The 24,961-nt window shown below is 38.0% G+C and overlaps 1 protein-coding gene across 2 annotated transcripts in view; it reads left to right on the forward strand.

Moving 5' to 3' along the window:
* CPSF2 (cleavage and polyadenylation specific factor 2) overlaps window positions 1–24,065 on the forward strand; it is a 35,470-nt gene extending 11,405 nt beyond the window's left edge. For both annotated transcript variants that reach the window (XM_014832093.3, XM_070514211.1), the window contains 10 exons: window positions 1,607–1,722; window positions 2,945–3,132; window positions 3,807–4,097; window positions 14,031–14,131; window positions 14,464–14,664; window positions 16,783–16,935; window positions 18,379–18,604; window positions 19,960–20,259; window positions 21,434–21,568; window positions 21,954–24,065. In XM_014832093.3, coding sequence (XP_014687579.1) covers window positions 1,607–1,722; window positions 2,945–3,132; window positions 3,807–4,097; window positions 14,031–14,131; window positions 14,464–14,664; window positions 16,783–16,935; window positions 18,379–18,604; window positions 19,960–20,259; window positions 21,434–21,568; window positions 21,954–22,046 — 1,804 coding nt within the window. In that variant the 3' untranslated portion in view covers window positions 22,047–24,065. The remainder of the gene's footprint in view (window positions 1–1,606; window positions 1,723–2,944; window positions 3,133–3,806; window positions 4,098–14,030; window positions 14,132–14,463; window positions 14,665–16,782; window positions 16,936–18,378; window positions 18,605–19,959; window positions 20,260–21,433; window positions 21,569–21,953) is intronic.
* The last annotated feature ends 896 nt before the right edge of the window (window positions 24,066–24,961 follow it).

Raw genomic sequence — 24,961 nt, forward strand, 5'->3', positions numbered from 1 at the left:
TTTTTAAAGCCAGACTCCCTTTAAAAGGGGACACAGTAGTATAATTTTAAGTACTTCATTTTGTACTCACAGGATTACTGTAAAACTGTTTTGGTGTTTAGTCTCATACAGGCTTCTTTTGTTGTTTCTGTAGATTAAGTTCACAGCTGTTTTGTGTTAGATTACAGTAGCCTCAAGATCTTTTGTATCTTATATTAAGAAATATTTAAGACTAATAAATTGAACTTTGGGCTCTTGTAATCACAGATTAATGAGGAAAGGATGGATGTTGGAGTGAATGGTAATCAACCATTTTGGGAAAAAAGTCAGTTTGTGTCTTTTTTAAGCATATAACAAAATAAATTTCAAGTGGATTAGAATTAAGTAGAAAGTGAAACTATTGGTGAGTCTGATCTCTGATTTGGAAAAGACTTTGTAAGCGTGAAAGCAATGGGCCATGTTATAAAGGGAAACTTTGATAGATTTCATTATATACAGGTTCAAAATATCTGAGACAATAAACTAAATTAAAAGACCAGTAAACTAAGGAAAATATTTGCAGCAAGTTGGCTAAAGACTTACATATCTAACACCAGGTATTAATCAATCAGAAAGATACCAGTTGCAAAATGAACAAAAGTTATAAAGTCAAAAAAGAAAATTTAAGTGATAATGATCTTTTAAAATTAAATACCGTTAAAAGTATTATTATTTTTTGTGAGGAAGACTGGCCCTGAGCGAACGTTGTTGGCATCTTCCTTTTTTTGGTTGAGGAAGGTTGTCGCTGAGCTAAACATCCATGCCAGTCTTCCTCTATTTTTTTTATGTGAGTTGCCATCACAGCATAGTTTGACAAGCAGTGCTAGTCTGCGCCTGGGATCCGAACCTGCAAACCCTGGGCTGCCAAAGCAGAGCCCGTGAACTTAACCACTATGCCACGGAGCTAGCCCCCTAAAATTATTTTTAAATGGTAGCATTCTTCTGGGAAATAGTGAGTTTGTCAGTCTTTCTTGTTGAACCTTTCTGGAAAAGGGAGAGCGTCCTGGAAAAGGTTAAACCTTTTGGGAAAGCCGTTTAGTAATATAGTATATTTCAATAAATACATTTCTAGGAATGTGTCCTAAAGAAACAATCAGAAATGCAATTGAAGTTCTTTTCAAAAATATTCTTTGAGAGATTATTTATAATGGCAAAAGGGTAACCTAAATATCCATAAAGGGAAATGATCAAATAAATACAGTACAGACACAATAGGAAGTTTCTACAATTGTTAAAAATAAGATTTAGAAAAAAGTTTTACTGTCATGGGAGAAAAACCAGGATGTAGAACTGAGTATATAGGAGTATACCTGGGCTATTGCCTTTGTAAAATACGTGCATCTATGTATCAGAGAAATTTATTTATGTGCTTAGAAGGATGTACACTAAAATATATTGATTATTTCTGAGTGATGATATTCTGGAAGATTTTAATTTTCCTCTTTATACATTTTCTTATTAATGAGCATGTATACTTTTATAGATTGAGGAGGAAAAAAACCTTATAAAAGAAGTTGCTTAATGTTTAGGTAAGCTATTGTTTATTTGAAGTGATATGAAATATTCCTCTTCTTCAACTTTGTTATAGCCACTTAAATGGATGTTCCCTGGAAATGCTAAGCAGACCCTCCCTACTTATCACAGATTCATTTAATGCTACGTATGTGCAGCCTAGGAGGAAGCAGAGAGATGAGCAGCTGCTGAGTATGTATTACAGAATGTCCTTTTCAAAGAGCTGTGAAAGTGCACGGTAGTAGGAATTACTGTTTGTTCTGTGTAACACTGGGGCAGAAGAGACTTGCTAACTCTAGTATTTTTTGAAAAGATCTTATGTGATCCTGTCAATATTTTGTACAAAAAGATGCTTTAGTTGGTTTGAATTTAACTTTTGTGGGATAGGTATAAAGATTGGCTTCTCTCTGCCATTCATCACATAGCTAGCCCTCCCTGGCACTCAATGGTGTGTGTCTAGGGAATGCCAAAATATGTAAAGATCTTACATAAATCAATTAGAAAAATGTATAAATTCTAGAAGAAAAATGAGCAAAGGAGATAACTGAGGGTGTGAATGGTTCTTTGATTTTGGTGTTGGCGGTTTTACACTCTAATCTAGCAGTCTTAGTTCTAAAGAGGTGCCTCGGGGCCATCCCTGGTTTCTTCTGCTTTGACTTGAGTGGCTTTATCTTATATTCTTTTTTTAAAAGCTACATGGGATTTCACTTTTAAACATGTTTGAAACCACTGTCTTTGTCTATCCACTTAAAAAGTATAACTTGTATAGTGTGTTATGCTAACTTTAAGATGGTCTTTAATTCTTGGGGTTTTTTGTTTGTTTTTGCTAGAGTTTGGTTTCACCAAGTATTTCTAAGCAGACCTTCATCTAGAGCAAGGAAATCTATTTATAAAGATATTTTTGTTGGAAGAGGGAATGTGATCCATATTTTATTCCATGGGTGTACATACATTCAAAATATGTCTTATAAAGTGTGTGTGTGTGTGTGTGTGTGTAAATTTTGGAATTATTTATAACAAAGTTCATTGAGGTGGACAGGTGAGACCAGGCTGATCTGGAAACCCCAGGCTGGTTGCATTTGGCCTTGTCACCCAGTTTTCCCAGTTTACTATACAAATCGCATTTTCTCTGTGTGTTATGATGTGAAAAGGCTTGGGAACCACTGATTTATAATTTTTCAATGAAAATAGTTGAGAGTTAATGGCATTGTTTTTCACTCTTAGGAAGATATAGTGACAGAATGAAAAGTAGTTGTAATAACCTGAATGAAATTCTTTTATTTTGTACCTGACATAGTGATTGCTTATTTATAAATTATGGTCTTTATAGTAAAAACAGGGAGATACAGTTATCTTTAATTTTGTGGCAAAGTATTATGCTGTTCTATAGGGGTTTTACATTCTTGTTTTCTAGCAAATGTCCTGGAAACACTTCGAGGTGATGGAAATGTGTTAATAGCAGTGGACACTGCAGGCAGAGTTTTGGAACTTGCTCAACTTCTTGATCAAATTTGGAGAACTAAAGATGCGGGATTGGGTGTTTACTCATTGGCCCTCCTAAATAACGTCAGTTATAATGTGGTAGAGTTTTCTAAGTCCCAGGTTTGTCTTCATGTTAATCATTTGTAATAAGGAAGTTTGCCACAGTGATTGGGCGTATGGAAAAGAGCGTCTTAATTGCCGTTTGGATTTTATTATTCTGTTGAAGAGGTTGATGATGATGATAATAATAATAATAATAGCTAAAAATTAACCACTTACTATTGTGTGCTTTACCTATACTATTTCATTTAGTCCGTGTGTATGCTGTGAAGTAGTTTCTGTTTTTGTCTTCATTTGACAGATTGGGCGAGTTGCTTCACCTCTAGCTCTGAGTATCCCAGGCTGTAAAATGGGGACAAAAAATAGAACCTACCTCATAGGATATACATGTTAGAATTCATTTTTCTCTGCCTTTTGAATAAACTCTTTCCCTTGAAATAGCAATCTCTGGCATAATTGCATTTAGAAACTTAGACTCTGCCTTCCCAATAAGATTTAAGGTGACTTATGACTGAAACGTAATGCAGAATTGGATTTTTAGGGGTGAACGTTGGGGTGGGACGATCTAACGGAGAACAGCAACAGAAAATAGTCCGCTTGTCAAAGTGGTACAAATTTAAGCAACCAATGGGCAGAAAAGACTTACGATAGAACTTGAACTTGACTGTTGTAGAATACACTGAAGTGATACCATAGTATTTTCTAATTACTGTCATCTTTTCCCCCTATATTAGGTAGAATGGATGAGTGATAAATTGATGAGATGTTTTGAAGACAAAAGAAATAATCCATTCCAGTTTCGCCATCTCTCTTTATGTCATGGTCTTTCTGATTTGGCTCGAGTTCCTAGTCCAAAAGTGGTACTTGCCAGCCAACCTGACCTGGAATGTGGATTTTCAAGGGATCTCTTTATTCAGTGGTGTCAGGACCCTAAAAACTCAATCATTCTAACTTACAGAACTACTCCTGGGACCTTAGCACGTTTCCTAATTGATAATCCTTCTGAAAAAATTACAGAAATAGAGGTAAGTACTTGTATGTGAAATATCTTAAAACTGCCTAGGGGATACATTATACCTTATGTTTATAAAAATCAGTGACAAGAAGTAAAACTTGAAATTGTCTCAGGATTTGTTTTTTTTGTAGGGAAGATTGGTCCTGAGCTAACATCTGAGCTGACATCTGTTGCCAGTCTTGCTCTTTTTCCTTGAGGAAGATTGTCACTGAGCTAACATTTGTGCCAGTCTTCCTCCATCTTATGTGGGATGCTGCCACAGCATGGCTTGACAAGCAGTGCTAGGTCCACACCCGGGATCTGAAGCTGCGAACCCTGGGCTGCTGAAGTGGAGCATGTGAACTTAACCACTACCACTATGCCACCGGGCCAGCCCTGTTTCAGGATTTTTATTAGAGCAACAGCAGAGAGCCTTTAATAGCACAAATTTCAGAGTTCCTTAATTGGAAATTCCTATTCTTGAACGCTTCCATGGTATCCTCCGGAACCACACCCAGAGGGTATCCATAGACACTGTATTCTCAATCTCTCTGAAAAATTCCTCTCACATCCTTTCCTTAATTGAAATTTGGCTCTTTCCTAATGATACTCTTTTTCCAGTAGCCCTCTCAAGTTGAAACTCTTTTTCTCTCTTTCACATTTCATATGCTTTGTGTCGGGTAGGTGTCCTTGTTCCATATTGCAGCTTTCAAGCCATTTCTCTTTCTTTTGCAGTTCATGGCATCAGACTTGACAACACACTGACCTCTCCTTGTTTCTGACACTGATCTCTTAGTCATTCTCTGTCATTCATTGGTGACTTTAGACCCTGATTTACAGTTGTTCTGTCCACTTGTACTTAAGACTCCATTCTTTTTTTTTTTCTGCTTTTTTCTCCCCAAATCCCCCCAGTACATCATTGTATATTTTAGCTGTGGGTCCTTCTAGTTGTGGCATGTGGGACACCGCCTCAGCATGGCCATGTTCACACCCAAGATCCAAACCAGCGAAACTCTGGGCCACTGAAGCAGAGTGCACGAACTTAACCACTTGGCCACGGGGCGGCCCCTCACATATTCTTTTTTTTTTTTTTTTTTTGAGGAAGATTAGCCCTGAGGTAACGTCTGCTGCCAATCCTCCTCTTTTTGCTGAGGAAGACTGGCCCTGAGCTAACATCCATGACCATCTTCCTCTACTTTCTCTGTGGAATGCCTACCACAGCATGGCTTGACAAGCAGTGCCATGTCCGCACCCCGGATCCACACTGGCAAACCCCAGGCTGCCGAGAAGCACAACGTGCACACTTAACCGCTGCGCCACCGGGCCAGCCCCTTCCCCACATATTCTTTTTTTTTTTTTTTTTTATTGAGGTAATGATAGGTTACAATCTTGTGAAATTTCAGTTGTACATTAATGTTTGTCAGTCGTGTTGTAGGTGCACCACTTCACCCTTTGTGCCCACCCCCCACCCCACCTTTCCCCTGGTATCCACTAATCTGTTCTTGGTCCATAATTTTAAATTCCTCATATGAGTGGAGTCATACACAGATTGTCCTTCTCTCGCTGGCTTATTTCACTTAACATAATTCCCTCAAGGTCCATCCATGTTATTGCAAATGGAATGATTTTGTTCTGTTTTGCAGCTGAGTACTATTCCATTGTATATATGTACCACATCTTCTTTATCCATTCGTCTGTTGCTGGGCACTTAGGTTGCTTCCACGTCTTGGCTATTGTAAACAGTGCTGCAATAAACATTGGGGTGCACAGGACTTTTGGGATTGCTGACTTCAGGCTCTTTGGATAAATACCCAGTAGTGGGATGGCTGGATCGTATGGTAGTTCTATTTTTAGTTTTTTGAGGAATCTCCATACTGTTTTCCATAGTGGCTGCACCAGTTTGCATTCCCACCAGCAGTGTATGAGGGTTCCTTTTTCTCCGCAACCTCTCCAACATTTGTTGCTATTAGTTTTAGATATTTTTGTCATTCTAACGGGTGTAAGGTGATATCTTAGTGTAGTTTTGATTTGCATTTCCCTGATGATCAGCGATGATGAGCATCTTTTCATGTGCCTATTGGCCATCAGTGTATCTTCTTTGGAGAAATGTCTGTTCATGTCTCCAGCCCATTTTTTGATTGGGTTGTTTGATGTTTTGTGGTTGAGTTGTGAGAGTTCTTTATATATTATGGATATTAAGCCTTTGTCAGATATATGACTTGCAAATATTTTTTCCCAGTTAGTGGGTTGTTTTTTTGTTTCAATCCTGTTTTCATTTGCCTTGAAGAAGCTCTTTAGTCTGATGAATTCCCATTTGTTTATTCTTTCTATTGTTTCCCTTCTCTGAGAAGGCATGGTGTCCGAAAAGATCCTTTTAATACTGATGTCTAAGAGTGTACTGCCTACGTTTTCTTCCAGAAGGCTTATGGTTTCAGGTCTCACCTTTAGGTCTTTGATCCATTTTGAGTTTATTTTGGTGAATGGTGAAAAAGAATGGTCAATTTTCATTCTTTTACATGTGGCTTTCCAGTTTTCCCAGCACCATTTATTGAAAAGACTTTCTTTTCTCCATTGTATGCCCTCAGCTCCTTTGTCAAAGATAAGCTGTCCATAGATGTGTGGTTTTATTTCTGGGCTTTCAATCCTGTTCCATTGATCTGTGCACCTGTTTTTGCACCAGTACCATGCTGTTTTGATTACTGTAGCTTTGTAGTATGTTTTGAAGTCAGGGATTGTGATGCCTCCCGTTTTGTTCTTTTTTCTCAGGATTGCTTTAGAAATTCGGGGTCTTTTGTTGCCCCATATGAATTTTAGGATTCTTTGTTCTAATTCTGTAAAGAATGTCATTGGGATTCTGATTGGGATGGCGTTGAATCTGTAGATTGCTTTAGGTAGAACGGACATTTTAACTATGTTTATTCTTCCAATCCATGTACACGGGATGTCTTTCCATCTCCTTATATCGTCATCCAGTTCTCTCAGAAAGGCCTTGTAATTTTCATTATATAGGTCCTTCACTTCCTTAGTTAAATTTACCCCAAGGTATTTTATTCTTTTTGTTGCGATTGTGAATGGTATTGTGTTCTTGAGTTCTTTTTCTGTTGGTTCATTACTGGAGTATAGAAATGCTACTGATTTATGCAAATTGATTTTATACCCTGCAACTCTGCTGTAGTTGTTGATTACTTCTAACAGTTTTCCAGTGGATTCTTTGGGGTTTTCTATATATAAGATCATGTCGTCTGCAAACAGCGAGAGTTTCACTTCTTCCTTCCCTATTTGGATTCCTTTTATTCCTTTTTCTCGCCTGATTGCTCTGCCCAGGACCTCCAGTACTATGTTAAATAAGAGTGGTGATAGAGGGCATCCTTGTCTCGTTCCTGTTTTCAGGGGGATGGTGTTCAGTTTTTGCCCATTGAGTATGATGTTGGCTATGGGTTTATCGTATATGGCCTTTATTATGTTGAGGTAGTTTCCTTCTATGCCCATTTTGTTCAGAGTTTTTATCATAAATGGCTGTTGGATCTTGTCAAATGCCTTCTCTCATCTATTGAGATGATCATGTTGTTTTTATTCCTCAGTTTGTTGATGTGGTGTATCACGTTGATTGATTTGCGGATGTTGAACCATCCCTGTGTCCCTGGTATGAATCCCACCTGATTGTGATGTATGATCCTTTTGATGAATTGCTGAATTCTGGTTGCCAAAATTTTGTTTAGAATTTTTGCATCCATGTTCATCAGTGATATTGGCCTGTAGTTCTCTTTTTTCGTGGTGTCCTTGTCAGGTTTTGGTATCAGCGTGATGTTGGCCTCATAGAATGTGTTAGGAAGTGTTCCATCTTCCCTAATTTTTTGGAATAGCTTGAAAAGGATAGGTATTAAATCCTCTCTGAAAGTTTGGTAGAATTCCCCAGGAAAGCCATCTGGTCCTGGGGTTTTATTCTTTGGGATGTTTTTGATTGCTGTTTCAATCTCTTTCCTTGTGATTGGTCTGTTCAAATTGTCTGCCTCTTCTTGAGTGAGCTTTGGGAGATTGTAGGAGTCCAAGAATTTATCCATTTCCTCTAGGTTGTCCATTCTGTTGGCATATAGTTTTTTGTAGTATTCTCTTATAATCCATTGTATTTCTGCAGAGTCTGTTGTTATTTCTCCTCGCTCATTTCTGATTTTGTTTATTTGAGCTTTCTCCCTTTTTTTCTTTGTAAGTCTGGCTAGTGGTTTGTCAATTTTATTTATCTTCTCAAAAAACCAGCTCTTTGTTTCATTGATCCTTTCTACTGCCTTTTTCATTTCAATAGTATTTATTTCTGCTCTGATTTTTATTATTTCTCTCCTTCTGCTGACTTTGGGCTTCATTTGTTCTTTTTTCTCTAGTTCAGTTAGGTGTGCTTTAAGGTTGCTTATTTGGGATTTTTCTTGTTTGTTAAGATGTGCCTGTATTGCGACGAATTTTCCTCTTACTACAGCTTTTGCTGTATCCCATATGAGTTGGTATGGCATGCTATCATTTTCATTTGTTTCCAGGTATTTTTTTATTTCTTATTTAATTTCTTCAATGATCCATTGCTTGTTCAGTAGTGTGTTGTTTAGTCTCCACATCTTTGTGCCTTTCTCAGCTTTTTTCTTGTAATTAATTTCTAGCCTTATAGCACTATGATCGGAGAAGATGCTTGTTATTATTTCAATTTTTTTAAATTTGTAGAGGCTTGCCTTGTTTCCCAACATATGGTCTATCCTTGAGAATGTTCCATGTGCACTTGAGAAGAATGTGTACTCAGCTCTTTCAGGGTGAAGTGATCTATATATGTCTATTAAGTCCAATTGTTTTAGTTTTTCATTTAGCTCCACTATTTCCTTGTTGATTTTCTGTCTGGATGATCTGTCAATTGATGTGAGTGGGATGTTGAGGTCCCTACTATTATTGTGTTGTTTTTAACATCTTCCTTTAGGTCTGTTAATAGTTGCTTTATGAATCTTGGTGCTCCTGTGTTGGGTGCATAGATATTTATAAACGTTATTTCTTCTTGATGAAGTGTCCCTTTGATCATTATATATTGTCCCTCTGTGTCCCTCTTTACCTGTCTTATTTTGAAATCCACTTGGTCTGATATAAGAATTGCAACACCTGCCTTTTTTTCCTTGCTATTAGCTTGAAGTATTGTCCTCCACCCCTTCACCCTGAGTCTGTGTTTGTCCTTGGGGCTGAGGTGTGTTTCCTGGAGGCAACAAATTGTTGGATCTTGTTCTTTAATCCATTTTGCCACTCTGTGTCTTTTTATTGGAGAGTTCAATCCGTTCACATTGAGAGTGATTATTGATGCATGTGGACTTAATGCTGTCAATCTGTCCCTCATTATCTTGTTTTCCTGTGTTTCTTTTCCTGTGTGCTTTAGACTACCCATTTAATACTGCAATTTCTTATGCTGGGTTTCTTAGATTTTTCCTTATTTATGATTTGTGACTCTGTTCTGTACTTTATTTTAGTGTCTACCTTGAAGTTTGTATTTAGAATCTCATGTATAATATAGTCTATTCTCTGGTGGTCTCTTACTTACTTGACCAATACTGAGTTAGACCCTTGCTCTTCCCCTGCTAAATAATTATTTTCATTTTTTATTCCAACTCATCTTATTAATTTGTAGTTAGAGTGATAAGATCGTCCTTGCTTTGGTAGTTTCCTTACCTTTACTCTATGCTATAGTTGAATATTTGCTATCCTGTTCTGGTTCTATCCATCGGTCTCCCTAGTCTGTGGGTTGTGTCCCCTTTCTCCCTTTTTTCATTTTTCAGGTATGAGAGCCTTCTTGAGGATTTCTTGTAATGGAGGGCTTTTAGTTACAAATTCCCTTAACTTTTGTTTGTCTGGAAAAGATTTAATTTCTCCCTCATATCTGAAGGATATTCTTGCTGGATAGAGTATTCTTGGCTGAAGATTTTTATCTTTTAAAGCTTTGAATATGTCACTCCATTCTCTCCTAGCTTGTAAGGTTTCTGTAGAGAAATCCGCTGACAGTCTGATAGGGGCTCCTTTATAGGTTATTCTCTTTTTTTTTCTTACTTCCCTGAGTATTCTTTCCTTATCATTCCTATGTGCCAACTTTACTATTATGTGCCTTGTGGTGGGTCTTTTTACATTGACAAATCTAGGAGATCTAAAACCCTCCTCTACACACATTTCTCCATCGATCCCTAGATTTGGGAAGTTCTCTTCAATAATTTCGTTAAGCACACTTTCTGCTCCATTTTCCTTTTCCATATTCTCGGGAATTCCTGTGATCCTTATGTTCTTACTCCTCATTGAATCCATTATCTCTCGGAGATTTTCCTCATTTTTTTTAATTCTTAGTTCTCTTTCTTCCTCTGTCTGGAGCCATTCAGCCTGTCTATCTTCAATTATGTTAATTTTCTCCTCTATGTTGTCTACACGGGCATTCAGGGAATCCGTATTCTGTTTTATCTGATCCATTGTGTTTTTCATCTCTAGTAATTCTGTTCGATTCTTCTTTATGATTTCAATCTCTTTTGTGAAGAACTCGGCTTGTTTCTCTATCTTTCTCTCTACCTCATTGAGTTTTTTGATTATACCTGCTCTGAATTCATTATCACTTAGTTTACCTAATTCCAAGTCCTCAGGACTTAATTCTGTGTTTTTATTGTTTTCCTTCTGCTCTGGGGCTTTTATAAACTGCTGGATGGTAGAGGAGTGGTTTTTTCTCATGGTGGTAGAATTCAGTTGCAGTTACAGCCTGTCGCCACTAGATGGGGGTCGAGAGCGGCATGTTAGCTCTCCACCTTGGGGCAAGATGGCTGCGCCCACTGGCTTTGCTGGGGGGGAGGGGCTGTTACTCACACGCGCCGGTCTGGGTTCAGATCAGTTCTGTTCTCTGGTCTCCCAAGGCCCTTGATTTATGGGGTCCCCACGGACGGAAGCTTTCCCCCCGTCAGCGGGTCTCCACTGAATCAGCGGCAGGAGTCCTGGATGATCCCCCGGTCGCGCGGCCCCTCCCCCGCTCCTACCCGACCCACGCCGCAGCGATCCAGACTCTAGGGGAGGGAGCGATGTCCTCTCCTACCGTTCCAGCGCCTCCGAAGGTGTAAAGCTAGGTTTATGATCTCCGCCTTCTTGGTATTGTAGTCTCTAACGAGCTGGCATTATGTTTATTCTCTGAAATTCAGTTCTTCTAGTCTTTTGTTGTATTTTGGAGGGGAGAGAATCCCGGGTCAGCGCACCCCGCCATTTTGCTCCGCCCTCCCCTTCCTCACATATTCTTGAACAGTGGAAGCAGATACAGATTGACCTTACATAGTACTTGGTCTGTTAAAAACATTCAAATGTATTTGAATAAATGTATGCTTTCTTAGTAACTTTATAGTAATACCTTGTGTACATGTGGTGTGCTTCTCAAAAGGATGATGTGAGGACCCCTGGAGGGGCCCTGGAGACTCTGTCAGGGAGTCCACAAGGTCAAAGCTATTTTTCCTAATAGTACTAAAATGTCACGGCCTTTTTACCATGCCTGCATTTATACTGAGGAATGAAAGCAACGGTGGGTAAAGTGCTGGTGCCTTAGCATGAATCAAGGCAGTGGCGCCAAACTGCACGTAGTCACTGCAGTTTTCATCACCACACGCTTGTAGGTCCAAAAAGGTCAGTTTCACCTGAGAATGTCCTTGATGAAGCAGTAAAAGTTATTTTATTAAATCCTTCTAGTAAGAAGTTTTTTTCACTAATGTGGGTGATAAGACGGGAAGTATGTGTAAAACACTGTGTTGCATCTGAAAGCACGATGTTTACCTTGAAGAAAGCTACTTGCATAATTGTTGGAGTTGTGAGCTAAACAAGCCATTTTTTTCTTGAAACACTATTTTTACTTGATATAATGACGTGGTTATTCAGATTTGGCAATTTGACAGGTATTTTCTCAAAAATGAATAAATTGAGCTTGTCGCTCTATGGAAAACAATTGACGGTATTTGTTGCTTAAATCTGATAAAATTCAAACTTTCAAGTGAAAGTTAGAAATTTGGAAAACTTACACCATCCCTGTGAGATTGACAACTTAAAAGACCTTGCTGATGAGGTTGGTGGTAATATTTGCAAATGTGATTTTTAAAATATTGTCATGGGGGCTGGCCTGGTGGCACAGTGGTTAAGTTCGCACATTCTGCTTCGGCAGCCCGGGGTTCGCTGGTTCAGATCCCGGGTGTGGACATGGCACCTCTTGGCAAGCCATGCTGTGGTAGGCGTGCCACATATAAAGTAGAGGAAGATGGGCACCGATGTTAGCTCAGGGCCAGTCTTCCTCAGCAAAAAGAGGAGGATTGCTGGTAGATGTTAGCTCAGGGCTAATCTTCCTGAAAAAGAAGAAAAAAAAAAAAATATATATATATATAGTCAACATTTGTAAGATCTGTGTAACTTGGTGAATGAGTATTTTCCAAATAACCAGTGCATGTTGTTAGAAAATAATGCACAAATAAAAGATGCATTCCAAGTGCAAGATAAGTCAATAAAGTTTAATATAACAGGATACAAAAAGTTATTGGTATGGTTTCAGATTCCACATTACAACTAACCTTTAAGAAACTGCCACTTTTTGAGTTTTAATGTAATATCAAAGGAGAATATTCATGAAAGGCTATTTAAATCTTTTCTCCTTTTCTAACTATATGTCTGTATGAGGCTGGATTTTCTTCATACACTTTAAGCAAAACAACATGTTGCAAGAGATTGAATGCAGAAGCAGGTGTCAGAGTGCAGCTGTCCTCTACTGAGCTAAACGTTAAAGAGACTGGCCGAAAATGTAAAATAATGCCATACTGTCCACGAATTTTTTTTTTTTTTGCTTTTGGAATATATCATTTTCTTTTGTAGAAATATGTTAATATTAACATGTAATGCTTTTATTAATTTTAATGAACAGATAAATATATTTTAAATTTATCAGTTTTAAGTTCTGGTATGGTAAATGTTAACGTAACCTACAGAAAACAAAAGCTCTTTGGAGTTCTCAGTAATTCTTCAGCACCTCAGGCAATCCTGAGATCAAAAAGTTTAAAACCTACTGATTTAATTATTCCATGTTGATGGATTTTAAAGTTGTGTCCAGTTTTTGACTATTATAAACATTGCTGCAATGTACTTTTTCCCCTCACATTTGTGTGATTGTTTCAGTGGGATAAATTCCTAGAAGTAGAAATGCTGTGTCCAATGACAAGCACATTTTTATATTTACATGTTGGCAAATTGCCTTCTAACATAGTTGCTCAATTTTCCCATAGATAGTGGATGAAGGTACATACCCTTTCTCCGTACAATAATTAGCATTGCCAATCTCATAAATTAAAAGATAGTATTAAATTTTCTATTACATTTTAAAAATGCTGCATTTTTCAAAAATCGTTAGTGCAATTAAACATCTTTTCATAGCTATTATTTATTTTTCTTAATTGTGAATTGCTTATGTGTATATTTGGTCCTTTTTGATGTGTCGGTCATCTTTTCCTTAGCTGATTTGGAAGAGCTCTTAGGAAGAGCAGCTTCTGATAGTCGTATAGTGCTGCAAGTCATTTTCTCAATTTCTTTTAATTTTATGAGACTTAAAATGTCAAAGAGATTTTTTTTCATATTGCCATATTTATTCATCTTTTTCTTTATGGCTTTTGTGTCATGTGTAGGCCTCGACTACTCCAAATTATAAAAATACTTATCTGTATTTTGTTTTCCTGATTGGTGCTTTTAAAACAGTTTGAGTTTAAATTAAACGCATCCTGAAAATGTGACAGCTAAATTTTAGTACTGATCTGTATAGGATCTGTAATTGCATGTAATGGAAACTTGAATAATTTCAGAGGAAAATTTAGTTAAAGATGATGAATCGGTTTAGAGATATAATACATCTCACCCCCCGACTGCCTTAACCCCCTAATGATGTTTCCTTTCCTCTGCTGTTTTTCTTTAGTTGAGGAAACGTGTGAAGCTTGAAGGGAAAGAACTTGAAGAGTACTTGGAAAAAGAGAAACTGAAGAAGGAAGCTGCTAAAAAACTTGAGCAGTCAAAAGAGTGAGTTATTTTCAGACAGATTAGAAGTTCATATATGTAATATGAGAACTTATTTCTGACAAAAGCGTTTAATTGAAAATGTTTAAATTGTCTTTTGACTCCATTACTTTGGTTACGTCTTTCAAATGGTGCTAGAATGCCAATTTTTTCAGTGCTAAAATTAATGTGTGTTTATTTAACTGGCAGTTAATGCTATGTTTTATAAAATATCAATCCAACAATATTGGTTATTATTATATTATCACTGAATTAATTCAATAATAATTTTATAGATAGTAATTCAGAAATTTGGGGGGACTTTCTAACTTTTATCTCTTCCACAATCTTCTCAGGGCAGATATAGATTCCAGCGACGAGAGTGATGTTGAGGAAGACATTGACCAGCCGTCGGCTCATAAGACTAAGCATGACCTCATGATGAAAGGGGAAGGCAGTCGGAAAGGAAGTTTCTTCAAACAGGCCAAGAAGTCTTATCCTATGTTTCCTGCCCCAGAGGAAAGAATTAAATGGGATGAATATGGAGAAATTATCAAGTATGTGAGCAAAACAAGCTTTGCTTTTCTTACAGATGAGAGGTACCACCTGTGTTATCCTTTGAGCTCAATGCGTTTGTTCTGTGGTCATCATGTACTTGTTTCTGTGTACCTCAGCTCGAAAGATACAGAAGACTTGCAGTTTGAAATGCAAAAATAGAAAGGTTGAGGAACATCTAGAGAATTAATATTGAAGGACAACTGGTAGTTTTGTTACTTACATGTGTGAGAGGTTTAAATAGGTGATCAAGACTTTTTTTCCCACTTCAGAAGAGAGCTAAGGAACACGCACTGGAGCCGTAGGAAGGATTTTTGATGGACGGTGACTGTGTGAAGTTTTGGAAATGGGTTATGTCCAGTAGTCTTGCACACGTGTTTTAGTTATAAGAGGAATGTGAGATAGCATGAGTGGAACCATAGAAAATTTATACCCACCATCGGAAAAACAACTGAAATCACCTGTCCTAATCATAGAGTTGAAATGCTGCTGTTCTGTGTAAAGATCCTTCAGGGTTCCTGTTGCTTTCGAATGCCTTAGCACAATGTCTTTCACGCTCTGCTTCCTCCCCACTTTCTGCTATGTTTCTGTATATTTCTGTTATGTCAGTGTGCGTTCTCTGCTCTGTTGGTACCAGCCTTCTTCCTGGTACTTTCCCTCTGCTCGTCATATTCATGTCATGCCCTTGCCCCTGTTCTTCCTTCAGCCTTGTTCCACCATCCCATCCCAAGCTTCTAGGCTGCTGAGTCTGGCCTCACAAATTACTGGAAACCTTTCCTGTTTCTTCATTGTCACCCCAACACAGTTAGGGCCCTCTCTTGATCTTTGTTTGTACTTCTGTAATGCTATCTTGAGCGTATAGTGGTTTTAGGTCATCCCTGGATTTAATTTGGAAAATTCCACTGTCTACTTGGCCCTCTAAAATAGTAGAGAGAAAAAATAATCTAAACAGTATTGGTGAGTTTGTTTACCATTCCGCTTAATTAGTGGCCAGTCTGTTTAGCATATGGATAGTATTCTTTAGCTTCACTTTCCTTATCTAAAAAATGGAATAAGAATTAAATGAGGTGGTGTTTTTAAGGCCTTAAAATAGAACCTGACTCACAGTAAATGTGCTTTACGTGGTTGCCACTGCTGTCGTTATTATGTGGGTTACAGCTGGAGTTATTGGACTCCAGGGGCTGAGAAGCTGCCCCAGCAATCTAGGTGTTGGGTAACAGAGGCCTGGGTTCCCAGAGAGGAGTCTCAGTGGATTTGAGGACGGGCCGTAGACAATTATAGGAGGTTAGAGAGAATGTTTTTAAAACTTTGTTAGTTTTAACATACAACTCCCTCTGATACTGGAAGTAAAAATGGGAAGATAGATGTGTTAATTTTTTTTTTAAAGATTTTATTTTTTCCTTTTTCTCCCCAAAGCCCCCCAGTACATAGTTGTATATTCTTCGTTGTGGGTCCTTCTAGTTGTGGCATGTGGGACGCTGCCTGAGCGTGGTTTGATGAGCAGTGCCATGTCCGCGCCCAGGATTCGAACCAACGAAACACTGGGCTGCCTGCAGCGGAGCGTGGGAACTTAACCACTCGGACACGGGGCCAGCCCCAGATGTGTTAATTTTTTGATGAAATAAAGTTGAAGGCTTTTGAGGGAGCTAATGATTTTGTAACTCATCTTGTTGGTAATGTGCAAATGGCGAGTCATCTTCTTTCTTTGGGCAGAGATGGAATAGCTGGGAGTCCTAAGGAAATCAGAGGACATCTGTGATTTATAAGAATTAGGAGTTGGCAAGAGAAACCTCAGAAATTGAGAAAAAGAATTATTGAAACAAATACAGGGCCAGGTTGTAATAGTACTTAATTAAGATAGCTACTAAGATCTGGTGATCTGTCCTGGGCCCTTTGAGTAGCCCACATGATGTTTTAAAGAGCACTCCTTAATGGTCATGAAGAGTATAATATATGCAGTCATCTGATAATTGATATGAAGTTGCATTGGCTTTGGATCAAATATATATTTAAATCTTGAGATATGTGAGGAGTCTAAAAATTATGCTATCTGTTAGTTATATATATTATATAATATTAGCTTGCTTGTTACTATTTCTAATTAGAAACATTTTATTTAGACCAGAGGATTTCTTAGTGCCAGAACTTCAAGCTACTGAAGAAGAAAAAAGCAAATTAGAATCTGGCTTGACAAATGGCGATGAACCCATGGATCAGGATTTATCTGATGTTCCTACTAAGTGTATTTCCACGACAGAGTCCATTGAAATAAAGTAAGTGCTTTCGTGGCATTCTGAATAGACTACAGGATAAAATTTGAAGCACTTGAATTATGTAATTTACATTGTTCCAAAAGTGATATTTCTGAATATTTTCTAGTAAGTTTGCGCTTTTAAAATTTAACGTCCTTTTTCATGCTAAGGCTTGTGAAGTATGGTGGTGTTTTCTCTTCATTAATGATAGTTGAACGCCAGAGTAATTGAATTGGTGGTGCGGAAGGGGTCAAACATTAAATTACACATTTCTGTGAAGAAGCATTCTTTCTGGCCTTTTCAGTAAGTCTAGTAAGAGGGGAACCTGTGCAGTTCACAGGTTTAACGTTTCTAAGTGCTTGTTTCATAAAATATACTCCTTGACTTCAACATCTCCAGTGCCCTAAAGTCTTAAACAATACTATCGTGACCTGAAGTAGTTAAGAAACCTTTCTTTCTCTTTTCTACTTGATACAGTTAATAACACCAGTACATTATCTTTTTGGAATTGTTTTTAAGTCATTAGAGAGCAAAGTGGCTTATTTGTCCAGTGGTATCATTTACTATATATTCTTGGGGATAGCTAATATCTAAATAATGTGTATTAACAGCATCACGACATTCTTTCCAGAAGGGCTGCACTGGTTTATCTTCTCACCAGCAGAGCAGGAGGCTTCCTGCATCCCTGTTTCCTCACCAGCATCTGGTGTTACCTAACTCTTTAATGTTTTCCAGTCTAATAGGTGTAAAGTAGCGTATCAGTACTGTTTCAATTTGTTTTACTCTGACAATTATTGAGTCTGATTATCTCTTCAGGTGCTTGTTCCTTTTTCTGTTGTGTCTTCTGTAAAGTCTGTGTTTATGTCTTTCGTGCATTTTTCTCTAGGAGCTGCTGCCTTTTTGTTACTGATTTGCAGGAGTTCATTGTATATTCTGGATATTATCCCTGGTTGGTTTTAGACAATGCAAATATCCTCTCCCATCCTTTTATTTGTTTATAAGAGTTGTCCAGGGTCTACTTTGTTTAAAAAAAAATCTTCAATTTTGATATAATGAAATAATAAAATATTTTCCTTTATGGTTTTTGGGGTTTCTTATATAAAGAAGTCCTTCTCTGTCTCTGGTCACAAAGGTAATTCTTACGTTTTATTCTATTAAGTTTAAAGCTTCACATTTCTCTTTTATGGCTTCAACTCACCTGCTGTTATATATGGCATTAGGTCAGGATCCAGTTTTACTTATGTATAGTGAGGAATTTTTTCTAATAACACCTATTAAATAATACATAATCCCCCTCAAGTCATATTAAAAATATAACACATGTGTATTCCTTAAATCCTTATTTTATATATATGTATATATACACACACATACACACATTTCTTTCCTGATGATAAAAGCCATTAAAAACCCAGTTTTAGAATTATGAGAAAAGTAAGCTTGAATAATTATTTGTGATTACAGAGCCAGGGTTACTTACATAGACTATGAAGGACGCTCTGATGGAGATTCCATTAAAAAGATCATTAATCAGATGAAACCACGACAGTTGATCATTGTCCATGGACCACCAGAGGCCAGTCAGGATCTTGCAGAGTGCTGCCGTGCATTTGGTGGGAAAGATATTAAAGTGTACATGCCAAAGCTACATGAAACAGTTGATGCCACGAGTGAAACCCACATCTACCAGGTAAATCTGCTGGCATTTGAGCCACATAGAAGTAAGTGCTTTTTGCTGCAGATTAGGGACAGATACATTAGGAATACGGTGGTGAGTGAGACAGACATGGTCCCCTGCCGTAGCAGATTGTATAGTCTGTGGGGCTTATAAGAAGGGAATACCATTTATCACACTGTTATACCTCTGATAGAAAAAGTACAGGATGTTATGAGAGTATATATAAAGAGGGAGACCCCAACCCAAATTTGGAGGTTTAGAAAAGATTTCCCAGAGGAAGTGATAACTAAGCTGGACCCTAACGGATATTTAGATGGGTTGTCAGGGTGGTGTATAGAGTGGGAAAGAGAGGGAGAAAGAGTGTTCCAGGCAGAGGTGAGGGGAATGGTGAATGTTTAAGAATTCAAGAGTTTTCAGAAGTTCACAGATGTCAAGATTCTATTCCTAATCGAAAAAAAATGGAGACAGGTGCAGAAAACAGGAACAGCACAGGGAAGAGGTTGATTAACTCTTATGTGGTTATGGGAGATGGTGTCAGTTAAGGCAGGAGTGATATCCATATTTGTTTGAAAAATGGATCGGAATTCACCAGGCAGAAACATCATTCTGGGCAGAACATGAGGAAGCAGCATTCCAAGAATATGGAGGTGTGAAACCACGTGGTATAGTGAGGAAACCATAAGCAGTTCAGTATTCCTGAAGGAGCATCAAGTGCTGGAGGATGAGGCTTTTCAGTGGTTCTCAACCTTGGCTGTACATGAGAATCATGTAGAGAGCTTTAGGAGAATCAGGCGGACTCAGTGTTCTGGTCTTGGTCTCAGCAATTGTATTAGAATCACTGGAGGTGGAACACTGGCTTTTTTTTTCTGGAAAGCTTCACCCTGAGCTAACATCTGTTGCCAATCTTCCTCTCTTTTTTTTTTATTTTTATTTTTTCTCCCCAAAGCCTCAGTATATAGTTGTATATTCTAGTTGTAGGCCCTTCTAGTTATCTACGTGAGGCACCACCACAGCATGGCTACTGAGAGACAAGTGGTGTAGGTTCTGTGTCTGGGAACCAAACCCAGCCTGGTGAAGTGGAGCGCGCCAAACTTGAACCACTAGGCCATCAGGGCGGGCTCTTTTTTTTTTTTGATCCCAATGTGCAGTCAAAGTTAAGAGCCTTTGCTTTGGAAAGTAGACAGGGGTCCTAATACTCTTACCGGTTGTTAGGTCATTACGGGTCATGGTGAATAACAGCTGAGTGAAAGATTTTCAAATTTTAATACACACTACCAGAATTAGAAAATGGTAATAATAGGTTATATTTCATTGTCATTATACTCTTTGGGTTTTACTTCTCTCCCTCTCCTTTGCCTCATATCTAGGTGAGATTGAAAGACTCTCTTGTCAGCTCCCTGCAGTTTTGTAAGGCGAAAGATGCTGAATTAGCTTGGATAGATGGTGTCTTAGACATGAGAGTTTCCAAAGTGGACACAGGAGTTATTTTGGAAGAAGGAGAGCTAAAGGATGATGGCGAAGACTCAGAAATGCAAGTGGATGCTCCCTCCGACTCCAGCGTCCTCGCACAGCAGAAGGCCATGAAGAGTCTGTTTGGAGATGACGAGAAAGACACAGGGGAAGAAAGTGAGATCATCCCGACGTTGGAGCCCCTGCCGCCCCACGAGGTGAAAAGCACTGCCGCTTCTAGCTCTTCCTTGTCCTTTGAACTTTCCTTTTATGTTTTTACCCATTGAAAATATGTGTCACATGTAGGCTGATTTTGGCATTTTTAAAAAGTCTACTTAAAATATGTTTCTGTGTGTGCATGTATGAGCGTGTGTGTGTGTGTGTATGTATCCAGTGCGGCCAGGGAATGATAAGAATTTAAAGGAAATCTTTAGAAAATCTAATAAAAGGCAAAATTGTTTCATGATTTGTTTTTTCAATATGGATTTTTAAATATCAACTCCAGTGATTGTGAGAATCACCCACCTGCTTCCGATCAGGAGACTGATAATTTTCTACAAACGTCATACTCGGGCGCTCCATTTTTTATGTTGCCAATTCAGTTTAAATCACTTTTGGTTTTGATATAGTTAGAAATCTTTTAAGTGTAGGTATAATTCTAGTTTAGTATTTACATGCTCTCCAGAGCTGTCCAGTTAATTGGCATGGATTTCAGGTAGTTGCCTTACAGCGATATTAGAGCTCTGTTCTAAGAGTCCTATATGCATGTCCAGTGATGTCCTTAGCCTTTCTGTGCAGTAAAGAATAGAAACAGCCCCTGTCTCTGGATTCTCCAGCACCGCTCTTGAAACTGAGAGGAGGAATTAGACCTATTCTGTCTGTGTTAAAGCTGGCACTCTTCAAACCAATTTCAAAGTAGCAGCATTAGGTTGAACCTCTTGCCTTTCTGATTCCAAAACCCATGGCCTCCACTGCGTTTGCTCTGAGGGAGGAGGGAACGTGACGGTGGATTCAGGAGGGAGTTATCCTCTGAACTAAGCAAAGCACTAAGACCTGGAAGATGAATTTTTGGTTCCGTTCTGCCTATTGGCACTCTCGTTGACCCCCTTAGGCAAGTGGGTGAGTGAAGCGCATAACGTTACCAAACGTGTCTGTTATAAGGCATGACTAATAAAATCGATTGTTAAACATTCAGAAAATGTGAAGGGCTTTGTACTGTTAAATCACGAGGTAGATTCAGAATAACAACTCGGAGTGTGATTTACAGTCTTGAAATGATCTGCCAAAGGACTTCAGGGAGTAATAGAAAGTATGTGTTATTTCACTTTATTCAGTACAACTGTGTCTGCTGTTTTATTTGAAGTTCTTCTTTCCCCTTTAACCTTGTCTAAGGTTCCTGGACATCAGTCAGTTTTTATGAACGAACCCAGACTGTCAGACTTCAAACAGGTCCTGTTACGGGAGGGGATTCAAGCTGAATTTGTAGGAGGCGTACTGGTTTGCAACAATCAAGTGGCGGTCCGTAGAGTAAGTGTGTCTTCTAATAAAGGGTGAATTGAACAAATGCGTCTGATGCTTTGTCGTTTTGAATTCCGTAATGCTTGATTGGTAATTTCACTAACTGGAGATCAATAATTTATATTCATCATGATGACCTTGAAGACTTATAAAAGTGACTCAGAGAAATGATATAAAATTTTACTGTAAATTTGTATTATTTGAATCCTCTGACATTTATATGTGTATGTAAAATTCATGACATGAATATTTTATCCATATTCTGTGAGTCAGAGCAATCCGTTTCTGGACCAATCATAAAGGAATCTAGTCAATCTGTTTTGGTTATTATGTCTGCGTGTCAATGGATAGAAAATGTACTAAAGCACTTGCTTTTTTCTTTCTTGGTTTCTAGACGGAAACTGGACGCATTGGATTAGAAGGCTGCCTCTGTCAAGATTTTTACAGGATAAGAGACCTTTTATATGAACAGTATGCCATTGTGTAAAGGACATGATGTCAAGAAGTATCTGTTTGACCTTTCTAAGAAAAAAGGATTCTTATTCTAAGCTTTTGCTTTTTTGTTTTGTAACACACAAAACAAATTGCCAGAAAAACTTAACATGCATTAGATTTTTAAAAAATGTAAATAGAGACCATTTTGCTAATGCTCAAATGAGCATTCTGTCTTTTGGCTTTCAGAGTGATAGAGATCCTAACAAGTGTGCAGGCCGGAGTGTTGAAGGTGATGGTTTCCTTTGCAGACCCCTTATTCTAGAAGGGCTTTTTACTTGAAACAAACAATGCAACTTAGCAAACCAGTACATGGCCTTAGAGAAACATGTTTGCATGAGGTCTTGCAAACTGTTTCTTACATTTTCTGAATGAAAAGTGAGATTTAGAAAAGATGTGCTGTTAAAAAATAACTGATAAAATAGTTTTTTGAGGCCTATTTAAAAAACAAAAAGCAAAGAGTATATGCTATAACTCTTCCTTTGAATTCTAATATGCACTTGTCTCCACATGGAGCATATCTATTCCATGCCTGTGTTTCCCAGTGACTCAGTCTAGTGTGAGGTGGTACGCATTTGGTTCAGAAGCCCATTTTCATTTCTCCCATTTCTTGTTTTATTAAGATCGTGTTGTTCAATTTGAATTATAACATCATCGTTTGGATATACATAATTCAGAAGAACTTGATGTGTTACAGTCTTAAGGGTTCTGCATACGTTTTAGACACATCTTAACCATCAGCTAGCTTACTGTATTGGGAAGTGTTTATTGCTCTGTTTTTAAGGAAACAAATGTTGAACCTCACATTTTTTTTTATAAGGTAACAGTATAATTTAATTAAAAGGTGTAAATGTTTTCATCTCTTAGGCTTGCTCATCTCCTAACGCTGCCAAAGCACTGGTTGGATTTTATACACATTACTACAAAAATAACGCTGAAGTGTGATAAGGTCATCCTTTCCATGTTCACGTCTCTTTTGGGGCTAGCAGCCCTGATACAATGTAAACCATTTGTGTTTAAGAGTAAAAACTGAATATATGCAATTTTCATTGAACTTAAAAATGAAAAATCGCGTCGTCCTGTTGTAATCTGCTGATGGGACTTCTGGCAGACCTAGACGTTTATTTCGTAAGTGTTTAAGCCCTCCTCTCTACACTTAGAATTCTTAGAAATCTCAGTCTTCTTTTTTAACTTCTGGAACTATATATAGTACAAGTCAGTGACGTGAGACTAGAATTATTATTTCATTCTATTTCAAATGCTTACAAAGCTTTTATTGTGGATTATGGCGCTAAGGCAAAGTTTACAGCCTCCCGACTCTGGAAACCAGGTGGACAAAACAATGTTACAAAAGGTAAAGATAAATAGTATGTTTTCTTTGTAGGGCTTTGAAAAAAATTTCGCTTAAACTCTTATTACTGAATAGCATAAGCCTAGAATCGTATTTATGTTCCAGGAGAAAGAAAGTGTGGATTTGTTTCATGGCTTAAAGCATCTGGTCATACATATTACAGTGCAATATCAATATTGAAAAACCGTTTCCTCCCTAGCCTTGGGAATTAGACTTTAAAACACTGCTTGAAGATGCCGCGCTAACTCATCTGCAGGAGCAATACTCTCACCTGTTTCTAGATGACAATGTTACTAAAATTTCTAAAACGGAGACGTTTGTTCAGCCTCACTTAAGAAAAATAGAAACTTACAAAAGGACTGAGAGGTAATCATGAGCTGAAACGAACTTCCAGATCTTTATTGTTTAAAAGCAAAATAAATAAAGGTGGGCCGTCAGTTGATATCTGTAAATAATTTGGCTAAAAAGCAATTTCTTTGTAGTAGTTGTTGCAGTGGGATTAGAAATGTCAAATATCATTGCAAACTTTTCTATATTTTCATAAACCAGTAGGCGGTTTGAAACAGAAGTGAGGAAATGAATTTTCTAAGGAGAGGCATTTACCTTGCTTTAAAAAATTAAGATATCATTCACATACCATAAAATTCACTCCTTTATATTGTACACTTCTTTGGTTTTTAGTATATTTACAGAGTTGCGCAACCATTACCACTATCTGATTCCAGAACATTTTCATCACCCCAAAAAGAGACTGTACCCATTTGCAGTCATTTCTCAGTCTCCCTTCTCCCCAGCCCCAGGCAACCATTAATCTATTTTCTGTCTCCATGAATTTGCCTATTCTGGATGTTTCATAAAAGTGGAATGATACAATATATGGCCTTTTATGTCTGACTTCTTTCACTTAGCATTATATTTTCAAGGTTCATTGATGTTGTAGCATTTATTAGTATCCTTTCTCTCTCCCTCTTTCCTCTTTTTTTTTTTTTTTTTTTTGCTGAGGAAGATTGGCCCTGAGCTAACATCTGTTGCCAATCTTCCTCTTTTGTTGCTTGAGGAAGATTCACCCTGAGCTAACATCTGTGCCAGTCTTCTTCCACTTTGTATGTGGGTCACTGCCACAGGATGGCTGCTGGTGAGTGGTGTAGGTCTGCCCCTGGGATCCAAACCCATGAACCTGGGCTGCCAGATTGGAGCATGCATGGAACTTTAACCACTCGGCTACGGGGCTGGCTCCTCAGTATCCTTTTAATGTCTGAATGGTATTCCATTCTGTGGATATACCACATTTTGTTTATCCATTCATCAGTTGATGGACATTTGGGTTGTTTCCACTTTTTGGCCATTGTGAATAATGCTGCTATCAATATGCCTGTACAAGTTTTTTGTATAGACATGTGTTTTCAGTTTTCTTGGGTATGTACCTAAGAGTAGAATTGCTGTATCATGTGATAACTCTGTAACCTTTTGAGACACTACCAGACTGTTTTCCAGAGTGGCTGCACCATTTTACATTCCCGCTGGCAGTGTGTGAGGATTCCACTTTCTCCATGTCCTTG

Source organism: Equus asinus, chromosome 7, assembly GCF_041296235.1.
Source record: "Equus asinus isolate D_3611 breed Donkey chromosome 7, EquAss-T2T_v2, whole genome shotgun sequence".
Lineage (NCBI taxonomy): Eukaryota > Metazoa > Chordata > Mammalia > Perissodactyla > Equidae > Equus > Equus asinus.